Source organism: Garra rufa, chromosome 17 (assembly GCF_049309525.1).
Source record: "Garra rufa chromosome 17, GarRuf1.0, whole genome shotgun sequence".
NCBI lineage: Eukaryota > Metazoa > Chordata > Actinopteri > Cypriniformes > Cyprinidae > Garra > Garra rufa.
Window position 1 is genome coordinate 7739676 of NC_133377.1, and position 12939 is coordinate 7752614.

The 12939-nt window shown below is 38.7% G+C and overlaps 1 protein-coding gene across 1 annotated transcript; it reads left to right on the forward strand.

The window, feature by feature from the left end:
• Nucleotides 1-1335: 1335 nt before the first annotated feature.
• On the forward strand, nucleotides 1336-4577 carry sox4a (SRY-box transcription factor 4a). The gene has a single exon (XM_073822035.1). It carries the CDS (start codon nucleotides 1739-1741, stop codon nucleotides 2810-2812), a length of 1074 nt encoding a protein of 357 aa, XP_073678136.1. The 5' UTR covers nucleotides 1336-1738; the 3' UTR covers nucleotides 2813-4577.
• The last annotated feature ends 8362 nt before the right edge of the window (nucleotides 4578-12939 follow it).

A 12939-nucleotide genomic window follows, 5' to 3' on the forward strand; every position in this document is an offset into this window, starting at 1 on the left:
TAGCAGGGTGGCCATCTGTCCCTGTGATGAGACACGATAAGGTAAGCTAGTGTGCATTCTCTCCAAGCACACCTGTTTAAACAGTCAAAGGTGTTTGATTACTGTATTCAAAATCATATGGCCACAGAATCGCCTTAGAAAATTCTCATTCACACGGTGTACTTCTGGCGTTGTAAATGGTTAACAGTTCATTTAAACTCAGAATACTTCAGCTATGAGGTCATTGAACTATTGATTTCAGTTATATTGATTCAGGGTTTAGGAAGTCACTGTCTGCTTAGCGGAGATAGTGGAGATGCATCACTTCATCTTCACATCTCACAATAACGTGAGAATGGACTCGAGATGCTTGCCTTTTGTTGTTATTTTCTATTCATGATAGATGACTTGATTACGTAATGCATATTCAGATCTGTTTTATCTAGTTAAACAGTTATTCAGAGCCGACACTTTCTGTGTGGAATAACAACTAATGTTTCCAGCCTTATTTTGGCTCTACTACGCCATCTAGAGGCATAAACGAGTGCGGTTTTGAACAGAGCCACGATGCCAAATGCTGTTTCTTCACCTCTTGTATTTGCTGTGTGACTGCCTTCTGGTATCAGCTTTATTCTAATAGCTAGAAATACACAATTTGGAAGAATGCGCTAATTAAAACGGACTGTTTGAGAAATAGGCCTATACATTGCTGGAAAGCAAGCATAATAAATATTAATATAATTTGAAACCCGTTAACCAGAGCGCGATCTACCAACACAAACAAGACCATGCTGCCTTTGAATGAAGAAGAGCATGGCATGTGGGCGCGCACTGTCTGTCTTTGTGTATAAATAACATAGACGCGCCGCGTACGTCTAATTTTAATGAATGAGCGATTATGTTTTGTTTTTGGGCTAAATTATATTCCTATCGCAATTGAATGCTGTAAATAATAATTTACAGTCACTCTGTGATTTATGCAATACCAAACGCTTAAATTGTGAAAAACTGGATTTAACAATCCTTGGATTTAATCCGTGTTATCGCTCCTAATCGAACATTAGAATTGCTTATCCTAACTTAGGCAGCCTTGCCAAATTCAGCGTACGATCTAGGAAAGGGGGAGCACATAATATGCCTTTAAAACTAAGTTTGCAGTGTAGATGGAATGAGGTCAGACAGAAAGCTTCTCATTGCACGCGCCGATTATTATTAGATACTATATTCAGCCAATGGACGGCGACGAGGCGTGGCTTTGGCTGAGGATAGGCTAGTGACAGCAGCTGATTGGCTGGATTCTCTTTCCTTTATACCGTCGGATGAGGATAAATCCTTGTGAGGCGGTTTAGCAGAAGTATTGAAAGTTGTGAAGGGTGATAGGAAGCTCAGAGCATGAAAAAGTGCAGTCGCCTAAACCTACCGCATGGTCATACGACAAACTATGCTGAAGACGCTTGTCCGTTTCCATTAAACGGCTTTAGATACTTCGCGTCCAGAGCGCACTCTGGGTTCGTTTTCAGTCGAACCGGCAGTTGAACTGCAGACTGTTGCTTTTGACGACGTTGCCGGGAATTGACAGAGCTCCTTACGGGGATATGCGCTTTTGTGGACGGTGTGCAGTGAGCAGCAACACTGACTAAATCATATTTCGCACAAGTGTGAAGAAGAAGAAGACGAAAGACTTTTAGCGCTCTTTCAAGCTGCAGCACGTGTAGGATTTCCGTGCGCAATTAAAAGTTGAGACTGTTGTAGTGAGTGTATGGGCACAGACCTGGCTATGGTGGAGCAGACGCACATCAGCAACAACAGCAGCGACGTGCTCCCCGGCGATTCCATTGATTCCGGGGAGATGGACCTAGACATGGACGCCTCCCCGACTCCCGGCTCTCCAAACTCGGCTGGGGATAAAATGGACATCGCCTGGTGCAAAACCCCATCGGGACACATCAAGAGGCCAATGAATGCGTTCATGGTTTGGTCGCAGATAGAGAGGCGCAAGATTATGGAGCAGTCGCCGGACATGCACAACGCGGAGATCTCCAAGAGACTCGGCAAGCGCTGGAAACTTTTGAAAGACAGCGACAAGATCCCCTTCATCCGAGAGGCAGAGCGTCTGCGGCTCAAGCACATGGCAGACTATCCAGACTACAAATATCGACCTCGGAAGAAGGTGAAGTCATCCAGCGGCAAGACTGGGGAGAAGGGAGAGCGCCTGAGCGGCAGCCCTGGCGCCAAGTCTGCATCCAAAAAGAGCTCGAAAACTCTCAGCAGGACGCACAGAAAGTCCACAGCGCTTGAGCTGACCTCGCACTCCGTCCCTGCGGACCACCACACTCTCTACAAGTCCAGGTCCGCGTCCGCCGCCAAACAGATACCCGAGAAACCAGCAAAGCGCGGGCACGCGTTCGGGGGATGCAGCTCCGATAGCAGCCCGCCCTCCGTCGCCGTGCCGGCCAGTCCCACTCTGAGCAGCTCGGCGGAATCCAGCGACCCGCTAAGCCTGTACGAAGACGGGAAGGAAGACGCGGAGCCCGCCGCGGGCTTCAAGTACACCCGCGCGCCGTCTCCGACGCCCTCCGCGTCGCACTCGTCCTCCTCGCAGTCGTCCTCTTCGGATGAGGAGTTCGAGGACGAGCTGGCGGACCCCAGCCCCGGCTTTGACAGCTTCAGCACCTTTGGCACCGCGCCTCTAGACAGAGATTTGGAGTTCAACTTTGAGTCGGGCTCCGGCTCGCACTTTGAGTTCCCCGACTACTGCACCCCAGAGGTGAGCGAGTTGATATCAGGGGACTGGCTCGAATCGACAATATCCAACTTGGTGTTCACTTACTGAGCGCTAGTAGTGAAAGGACAGATTAAAAAAAAAGAAAAATGACTGGAGGGCTGCAAAACCCTCCGAGACGAGTCAGACGACGAGTCATCGACATGATTCCTCGTGTTTATCATGCATCAGATACTGTGGGTTCTCATTATCCACTGACAAGAGTGCAGATGAAAGTGCTTAGCTTGCTCGTTTGGTGCTTGGAAGGAGGCGCGCGCTTTGGACGCAGATGAGGAAGGCATTGCGCGGTGGCGAGCTCACGTTGTGCGCCCTCTTCGACTTTAAAAAGGGACGTTTTTTGAACAGAAGAAAAGTCTGGTCGTGTGCTTGTTTTGACGGAGGTACTGAACGGAGAGCACGCGAGCGATTCGCTTGCTCGCACTTGAGGTTGTTTACCAGAATCGTGTGTTAGACCAGAATCGCATGCTTTCATTACGATGTAACTACGAAAGGCTGTTGAGAAGCGTAACTGGTGTCGACTCATTGAAACCGAATGGCAGACGCAAAAACCAACACAATCACCAGCTTTCCTGTCGTCATGACATCAGGATTCAGACGCAACTCAGATGATTCGACTCTTTACACTACAAATCAGGACCAAAATTCATCCGAGGAGCGTTTACTCTCTCTCTCTCTCCTGTCTCTCCTTCGCTCTTTGCCTTTTACTTTTTCATCCTCGTAACTTTTCAGCGCTGGCATTTTTATATCGATGTATTTATATAATGGCCAAACCTTGCTCCTCTCTTCCCCTCCGTCACTTATTGTGTTCTAGTCAGTCTGTTGTGTGTATAGGCAACACATGCACATGTCCGTCTGTCTCGCGGAAGGGCTAGACTTGTTTCGTATTATTTAATTGATGACCTCTCACATGGAACGGAGATTAAATGTTTCATTATTTTCTGAGTGTATTTTTGTACAAAATCTATCGAGGGGGTGTCAATCGGTGAATATCGCTGTTTGGATTTCCGATTTTTAAAGCCAGGGGGTTGGGTTGTCTCCAAAATCTGCCCCCTAAACATGTTTACAGTGTCAATCCACAGGCTTCTTAAAGAGACAGTGTCTGCATTTCAACGACCAATCGTCATTAGCCTAGGGTGCGCGCGCGCTGAGTGAGGTTGTATGTAGCTGCAGCAGCGACAGCTGCGATTTCTCGCGTCCTTATTGGGGATACTGTACCTTTTGAATACCGATTTCTTTGTGCTTTTATAGTGACACGTTTCGGTTTGAACCACTGGATGGAATTACAGATACGGTCGAAATGCCTATAATTCATGAACAATGAAGTACGTCTTCACTCCATAATTGTACAAGGATATTTAATCTTTTCTACTTGTTGGCTAAATGTAGCTAATTGTTTTAGTATATTATGGCATGGCGAATAGCATTTTGTATTTCTGAATTCAGGTTTATGTAGAGCAGTTGTGTTTAAGGCAGAGGATCAACATGAAGATTTCTATGTACATTGACTGTAAAATAAGTAAAAGATTGCGTGTTTATGTCTGACGATGATATATCATGACAGGAACAAGAACATATATCTTTATACATCCCTATGTTTAAGAGTGTTGTTCATGACTTTTGGAATATATAGATATGTTTTATTGTTTCATTTTGTGCAATATGCTGTGTACAATATTGTTTTGTCTTGCCATACCATATCTCAACATTTGAGTAGTGAACTCAAAAGCCAGCCAATTGTGTCAAGTCACTGCCTGTCAGACCTCTGTACAGAACTTTGTCTTTTTCCAAGAAGGAAATAAAATCAGCTGGAACTGAACGTCACTTGCAAGACTCTTTCTCTACATGTTCTATTTCTTTTAATAGAATTAAACAACTAAACAATCATTCTGCACCACTATGGTCCAAGTGCATCTTTGAGAGCAGTACTGCCCCACAAAGGTAAAACACGGTAATTACGGCAACATCAAAACAGAAAATGGCTTCACAAATATTTGATTGATTCAATATCACTCTGATTCACCACAAAGTAGCCACTTACCATTTATAGTCTTCAAAATGTAAAGTGTTTCATAGAAACATTAACATCCATTCATTATAGTGGGAAAAGGGGTTCTTCAGAATAATAAGAACTTCTTCACACTAAGAAACAAATAGTTCTTTTAAGAAGTAATTCACTGAAAGGTTTTGCAGGTAACCAGAAATGCTTCTTCTAACCTGTTTTATCTTTGCACAGCAAAGCAGAAAAGAAACCTTACTTTGTTTCTAAAATGTAAACCCTCAGGGGTAAAAGTTAAAAAAGCTAAAAGGTGCATCTTTGTACCTTATTTACCCCTAAATTGTGCAAATTAATGCTTTAAAAGTACATGTGACCCTGAACCACAAAACCAGTCTTAAGTAGCACAGGTATATTTAGAAAAATAGCCAAAAACATTGTATTGGTCAAAATTATTGATTTTTCTTTTATGCCAAAAATCATTAGGATATTAAGCAAAGATCATGTTTCTATGAAGATATTTTGTAGATTTCCTACTGCGTATATATCAAAACGTAATTTTCATTATTATGCATTGCTAAGAACTTCATTTGGACAACTTTAAAGGTGATTTTCTCAATATTTAGATTTTTTTACCTGATTTCAGATGATGTCTAAATAAAAAAAATACCCTTATGACTGTTTTTTTGGTTCAGGGTCACATATGAGTACATAAAGTGTTCATATTAGTAACTTTTGCAAGCATACAACCCCAGTTTTATGCCTTTTTTTCAGAGAGTATAAGTATGAGTGCTCAACAAGGTCATTTGCATATCTGGATTTTAATGCTTAAAAAACATTCTAGTCTAAAATAGCTGAGAATTACTAGAATTATTTGTCACTTGCACCAGTTTTGCTTTTGTATGTCACTCATATTTGAAACATATGAAGTAATGCATTGACAGTCAGGCCTTTTGCAGCCTGGAGTCAAAAGGAACGATCACGATACTGTTTCTGTAGCCCCTGGGAAATATCCATTCATTCATCCCTCCCCAGTGTTTTTTTTTTTTTTCTCCACAATAAGACCCAGCCAAGTGTATGTGGCAATCAGAGGCGATCCAGACATTATAAACATGGAATAATCACATGACATGCTTGCAATATGCCATGTTTAGATGAGGAGGAAAAAAAGAGAGATCAGATGGTTTGTTCATGTCTCAAGAGCTGAGTGTCCCAGCGACTCGGTCTGAGTCATTATCTAGCATCATCCCGACTGATAGCGCAGGGTGTGAACCTAATGCCCTAGCCGAGTGTGAGCATGGATGCACACTGCAGCAAGAGGGTCTAGACATGGGCTCTGTGGGGGAGGAGTGTGAGACAGATGAGATGTCTCTGCCGGGAGGCTACATTGGGGGCGCTCAAGTGGATTGTTCAGCAGGGATGACTGCTGAAACCAATTAATTCCTTCTGGGTGCACTGGTTTGTGTCGGGAACGGGGTGGGGGCTCTCCAAAGATTTTGCGTTAATCTGTTTACATCCCCCAAATGAGAAAAGAGACAGGAAGCCGTTTGGATACCACAGTTGTTCAAAGTTAAGATATGAATGCATCAGTCTGTCAGGCAGGCTTGGATGATGGATTGTGTTGGGGTGCTGCTTGCAAACTCATGTATCCATGTTTCTTGCAGCGTACTGACTTGTTATCTGGAGTCAGTGACACTGACAAAGTTTGAAGTTATGTGTGTGTGTGTGTGTGTGTGTGTGTGTGTGTGTGTGTGTATACGTATATGTAACCCTGGACCACAAAACCAGTCATAAGGCCATTTTTTTTTTTAAATTGAGATTTATATATGATCTGAAACCTGGATAAATAAGCTTTCCATTGATGTATGGTTTGTTAGGATAGGACAATATTTAAAAATCTGGAGTATAAGGGTGCAAAATACAAAATACTGAGGAAATTGCCTTTAAAATTGTCCAAATGAAGTTCTTAGCAATGCATTTTACTAATCAAAAAATAAGTTTTGATATATTTACAGTAGGACATTTACAAAATATCTTCATGGAATATGATTTTTAATATCCCAATGATTTTTGGTATAAAAAAATAAATAAATAATTTTAACCTATACTATGTATTTTTTGCCTATTGCATAGTGTTTATTTTATTAATTTAATTTAATTATTTAATTTAATTTTTATTTAATTAATTTTTATTTTTATTTATTTATTTATTTTTTGTTATGCCCTGAAAAGCTATCTCATATAACATAAAACATTTTCAATATGATCAGTGCTGTACTTATTTTGTTTTCTGGAAAACATATAAATACCTTCTGTAGCTTTTAAAGTGCAGGACTAAATTAATAATAACATCTAAGTTAAATTAAAAATAAGAGCATGTAAACTTTTAAAGGGGGACATTTTATAATATTTTATTTTATGTAATTTATGTATTATATTTTTCTTTTATTATCTTTTTTTGTGGTTAAAATACCATTTTGCAAGGTGAATGTACACAGTGTGTGTATGTGTGTACATATATATATATATATATGCTTTATGTATTTAATACAATTAATTAACAAGATCACACACTATATAACTTTATAGCACCAACAGAAGGCAGCACAGATGGTTTAAATTGGTGCACTTATCAAGATTAGTAATATTTACACTTATCCACATACTATGGTTGCCACTGTCACATGTCACCAATACAGCCCAATAAGCTGTCATAAATGTATATTTATTTATATAACCACTCTAAAGCAATTTATTAAAAAACCAAGGCCCTCAATACACTCAATACCTCAGACCTGAAGTATATGCACTGATGTAAGCAGAAGATAAATCATTATATTTCAGATCTCTAAATAAATAATAATAAAAATAAATGAATATATATATATATATATATATATATATATATATATATATATATATATATATATATTCACACACAATAATAATAATTTATTATTATTTAAAAATTTATTAAAAAAGTAGACAAATTTCATAAACGTCTGTCAGTGTAATTTCGTTAGGTACATGGTATTGGACAAGGGGTGGGGTCATGGGTGAAAGGGGCGTGGTCAAGCGAGCTGTCTAGCACGTGCAGACAATGCACTATCATCAATACAAGCCAAACATCCGAACGCTGAAAGTTTTGCTCTTTTGGATTACAACGACAAAACGGACTCAAAACGCCTCAATGGACTTTTACGTGTTATAGATAAAACTCTTCGAGGATAACTTCCTGACATAAGTAAATGCTTTTGGAATATTTTAGCGGGAGTTTGGTGCGTCTGCTCTCAAAGTTGAGCACAAAGGGGGAGTGGAGTATTCCTTTGTTCATCATGTTATGAACTGACTGGTCACAAACTTCACTTGGCCACGGGACAATGGGATGAGAATACAATAACCGAATGGAATATCAATGCTGGATGACTTTTCATAAACCTGGCCTGTTTGGGAATTATATTTACTCATCACAATTAACACGAGGAATAATCAACAAAGAATGAACTCACGTACTTTTAGAACCAAATGATTTAAACCGTATTATAATATTAATTCGAGGTTTTAATAATTATGAATCAGGTTATTAATATAGTTTTAAGAAGGATTGGGTTAGCAACAGGTAGTTTTTTTTTTTTTTTTTTTTTTTTTTTTTTAGTAATTTTGTGTTTATTTTCATGGTTATGTTTTGACATACGATTCCATTTCTTTCAACTTGTCACAATAATTAAAATAACAAGCCATACATTTTTTTATTTGTTTATTAAGTGAAAGATTCTTAAAGGTTATTATTTGAGCATGTATTGTCAATTTAATCAGGGGAAATATCTTATTAAGTAGTGAAAGGTAAAAACGACTCTTTTAATTTACATTTAAATGACCACAACGTGAGTTACAGTATCATATGTGCAATTGCAGGGCAAATTTCTTTTTGCTTTACCTCTTAATAAAATGCTCAACTTTCAGAGAAAATATTTTGGATGTTTTCTTTTTTTTTTTTTTCTTTCGCAATCCTTTCACTAGGGAAGCTTTTTTATTGTCAAGATTATTTTTTTTAACATCAGGAGGATCATAAAAAATCATGTTGAGGTCACTGACTGGTTGTACAGCATATGATGATGATACAGGTGTTCTTTGTACTTTAAGTCATAAAATCCATAGGTCACAGTTATTTTTTTTAGTATTGTTGTTTTTCTTTGTTCTTCCACTCATGAAGTATACAATACATAGCTATTTAATATTGATGACGCTGAGGCCTATGGACACGACACAATGAAAAAAAGCTGTTCTGTTTAATAAGAAAACAGTAATGTGCAATACGAAGAGAGCTGCAGTAGCCGGATAAACCTGAGAGAAAGAAAAGTGAAATAAATAACTTTACTCTTCTTGAACTTTTCTTCTTTGATTTTTAATGAATGTATGAAGACTGTTATTTGTCCTTTGGTGTACTTTACTTTATGATCCATTAACATTTGATAACCACAAATTTAAGTATGCATACTTGGAAGCTGCTGAATCATGAATGATGAGCAGGAAAGGGCGCAATATTTTGGCAAACTAAAGTTAATAGGTGGTAAAGATACATACAAGCAGTATTAATTAAGATATTAGCCTAATATTTCACCTACCTGACTGGAAATTATAAGAACAAACACATATGTTGTCAAGATTCTTTCCCTGGAAATTCTGGTTCAGTTTGGCCAACCACAAACTCCTTCTTTCCTTCTTCTCCTTCAGCTATTGGCAGATTAGTGAGGCCCAAAACATGACATTAATTGATTATTTTCGGCAGGAGTAATCAGCGAAATTTGCGGGTTCTTTTTGGTTCTGTGGCATTGTTTACATTTAGTGCCGCAGATTGACGATGTGTCATGAAAACACTCTATTGATAAAACAAAAGGCAAAAAAGTACCTCAATGACTCTAAAAGTAGTAATATATATATTTATGTACTAATTTGTACACTTTAGTTAATAATATATATCTTTGAGGTACCTATATTGACTGTTTAGGGGTAAATAAGGTACACAGATGTGTCTTTTTAAAATATACCACCTCAGTGACAGCTTTTGTACCTTTTTTTTCTGAGCGTGTATACTATACAGTTGAGGTTAAATGTTTACACCCCCCTTTCAGAATCTGCAAGATGTTAATTATTTTACCAAAATAAGAGGATCATACAAATTGCATGTTATTGTTTATTTAGTACTGACCTGAAAGATGTTTACATATAGTCCACAAGAGAAAATCATAGTTAAATTTATAAAAAAAATAACCCTGTTCAGAAGTTTGCATGATTCTTAATACTGTGTTGGTACCTGAATGATCCACAACCGGCTTTTTTTTTTTTTTATTTTTTTTTTTTTTTTAGTAATAGTTGTTCATGAGTCACTTGTTTGTCCTCGACAGTTGAACTGTTCTTCAGAAAAATCTTTAAGGTCCCAAAATTATTTTATTTTCCAGCATTTTTTTTGTATTTGAACTCTTTCCAACAATGACTGTATTATCTTTTCACGCTGAGGACAACTGAGGGACTCATATGCAACTATTACAGAAGGTTCAAATGGTCACTGATGCTTCAGGAGGAAAAACCATGAAGTTCATTTCCAGAACAAATATTTACAGATAATTTACTCACCCCCTTGTCATCCAAGATGTTCATGTCTTTGAGTCGTAAAGAAAATTATGTTTTTTGAGGAAAACATTTCAGGATTTCTCTCCATATAGTGGACTTCTATGGTGCCCCCGAGTTTGAACTTCCAAATTGCAGTTTAAATGTAGCTTTAAATGATTCCAGCCAAGGAAGAAGGGTCTTATATAGCGAAACGATCGGTTATTTTCTAAAATAAATTACAATTTATATAATTTTTAACCATCTTGTCTAGCTCTGCGTAGGGCTGGGCGATTTTGCCTAAAAAAAAAATCTTCGATTTTTAAAGAAAAATTCGAGTTTCGATTCGATTTTCGATTTTTTTCCCCAATGCACTTAAAAAATGACTGTAGACATTAGATATAGTGTCAAAAGTGCAACGTTATTGCTATGATTGTCCTCAAGAGATAAAATGCATAGAATCACAAAACAAAAAGTAAATGAGGCTCTGTCATTCAACAATTTCAAGCTTTAACCCAGGTTTAAGCAAAAGTGCAACAACTTCACAGTAGCTTACATTTTCTGTTAAAGAAATCAGATAATTACAAATTTTGTAACATAACATTACAATTAAAAAAATAAACTCTTCTCAGTATAGTGTGAATATAAAAAATGAAACTTGCCTGTGGCAGACATATAGCCTGCTCAAAGAGTGAACAAATGTAAACTTTTATCTATAACAACAAAACACGTGCTTGTTAGATCTCTGAAACATTGTGCATCTAATACTTTCAGCATGTGATTAAAGCCTCGCTTTTCGACAGAATAAATTGGCAACATGTCTGTGGCAATATAAAACAAGATCGCCTCTGTAATCGCTTTCCATCGCGCTCCGTTCTTATCATAAGGCGCACAGTTTGTAAAGCTCTCAGGAACTGTAGTTTGCTTTTTAGCAGGTGTGCTAGAGGAGCCGTATTCCGGCTGCACTTCTCCCATTCTTCGGGATGTTTATTCCTCAGGTGCTGGAAAAGATTTGTTGTACTGCTGCTTCTAGTAGCAACAGCCTTGAAACATTTTGCAGCAAGGCTTCGTCTGTGTTTTGTCTGCTGCATCAAACCAAACCAGTTCCAAATTACGGAATTAGGGGCCGTTCACATGTAGCGTCTTTTACGCGCTCAAATTCGTTATTTTAAATGTAGACGCGCGGCTTGCGCGCGCATAATGGAAGCGACGCGTGCGGTGCGACGCGTTCGTTTTTTCCAGGCGCGTCCGCTCCGCATCGAGATAAAAACATCTCAACTTTTCAGAATTCAGCAAGCGCACCGCAGCTTGGAGCTAGAGCGCAGCTGATGGTTGCTTAGAAACGGCAGACGCTTCCGGAGCACAAGCGCCCGAGCGCTTTGTTGACAAGGAAGAAAGCGTTTTCCACGCGTTTTTAGGCGCGACATGTGAATGGCCCCTTACCTGTGCTTTTCTTTGGAGGTCGTTCTCTGCTACACGTTGGAAAGTTGTTTTGACTGTGTTACGCTGGGCGGGGGCTGGCTCATATCGCGCTACGGTAACGCACAAGACGAAACGCGGAAAAGTCAGAAAAAACTATTGTGGCAAAAAAACTCGAGTTTGCAAAATAAAAATCGTTTTAAACTACAAAATCGATAAATCGATTATATCGATTTTTTGCCCAGCCCTAGCTCTGCGTGAACTCCAGAATTCCAGCTTATGACAGTTAGAGTTAGTTGAAATACTCATTTTCTCCTCCAACTTCATAATTGTCCTACATCGCGGCAGGGGTAACAACCCAGTGTTTAAAAAGTGAACATGCAAAGAAGATCAAATGCCCTTTACAAAAAAACATGAAACAGAAAATGAGATGGGAGTTTTTCGACCTACCCTAACTGTCATAACTCGGAATACGGACGAGCGTTTGAGGTTAAAAAGTATATAAATTGTAATTTTTTTTTAACGAAAATAACTGATTGTTTCACTAGATATGACCTTTCTTCCTTGGATGGTATCGTTTAGAGCAGTGGTTCTCAATCCTGGTCCTGGAGGACCCCTGCTCTGCACATTTTGCATGTCTCTCTTATTTAACACACCTGATTTAGATCTTCAGCTTGTTAGTTCAGTTCATGGATCTCTACTAATGAGCTGATGATCTCAATCAGGTGTGTTAAATAAGGGAGACATGCAAAATGTGCAGAGCAGGGGTCCCCCAGGACCAGGATTGAGAACCACTGGTTTAGAGCACTTTGAAGCTGCATTTAAACTGCATTTTGTAAGTTCAAACTCGGGGGCACCATAGAAGTCCACTTTATAGAGAGAAATTCTAATTTATTTTCCTCAAAAAACATAATTTCTTTACAGCTGAAGAAAGAAAGACATGAACATCTTTGGTGACAAGGGGTTGAGTTAATTATCTGTAATTTTTTGTTTTGGAAGTGAACTTTTCCTTTAAGAGCTGGGGATGAAAAGTTTTTGAATTAAGGGTAAATTTAACTTCTTTTGTCTTCTGGGAAACATGTATCTTATGTTGCTTCTGAAGGGCAGTACTAAATGAAAAAATATGATATTTAGGCAAAATAAGAAAAATGTAATCTTC

What these genes read in the sequence shown, in the direction of transcription:
- sox4a (XM_073822035.1), top strand. Translation starts at nt 1,739, where the DNA reads ATGGGCACAGACCTGGCTATGGTGGAGCAGACGCACATCAGCAACAAC.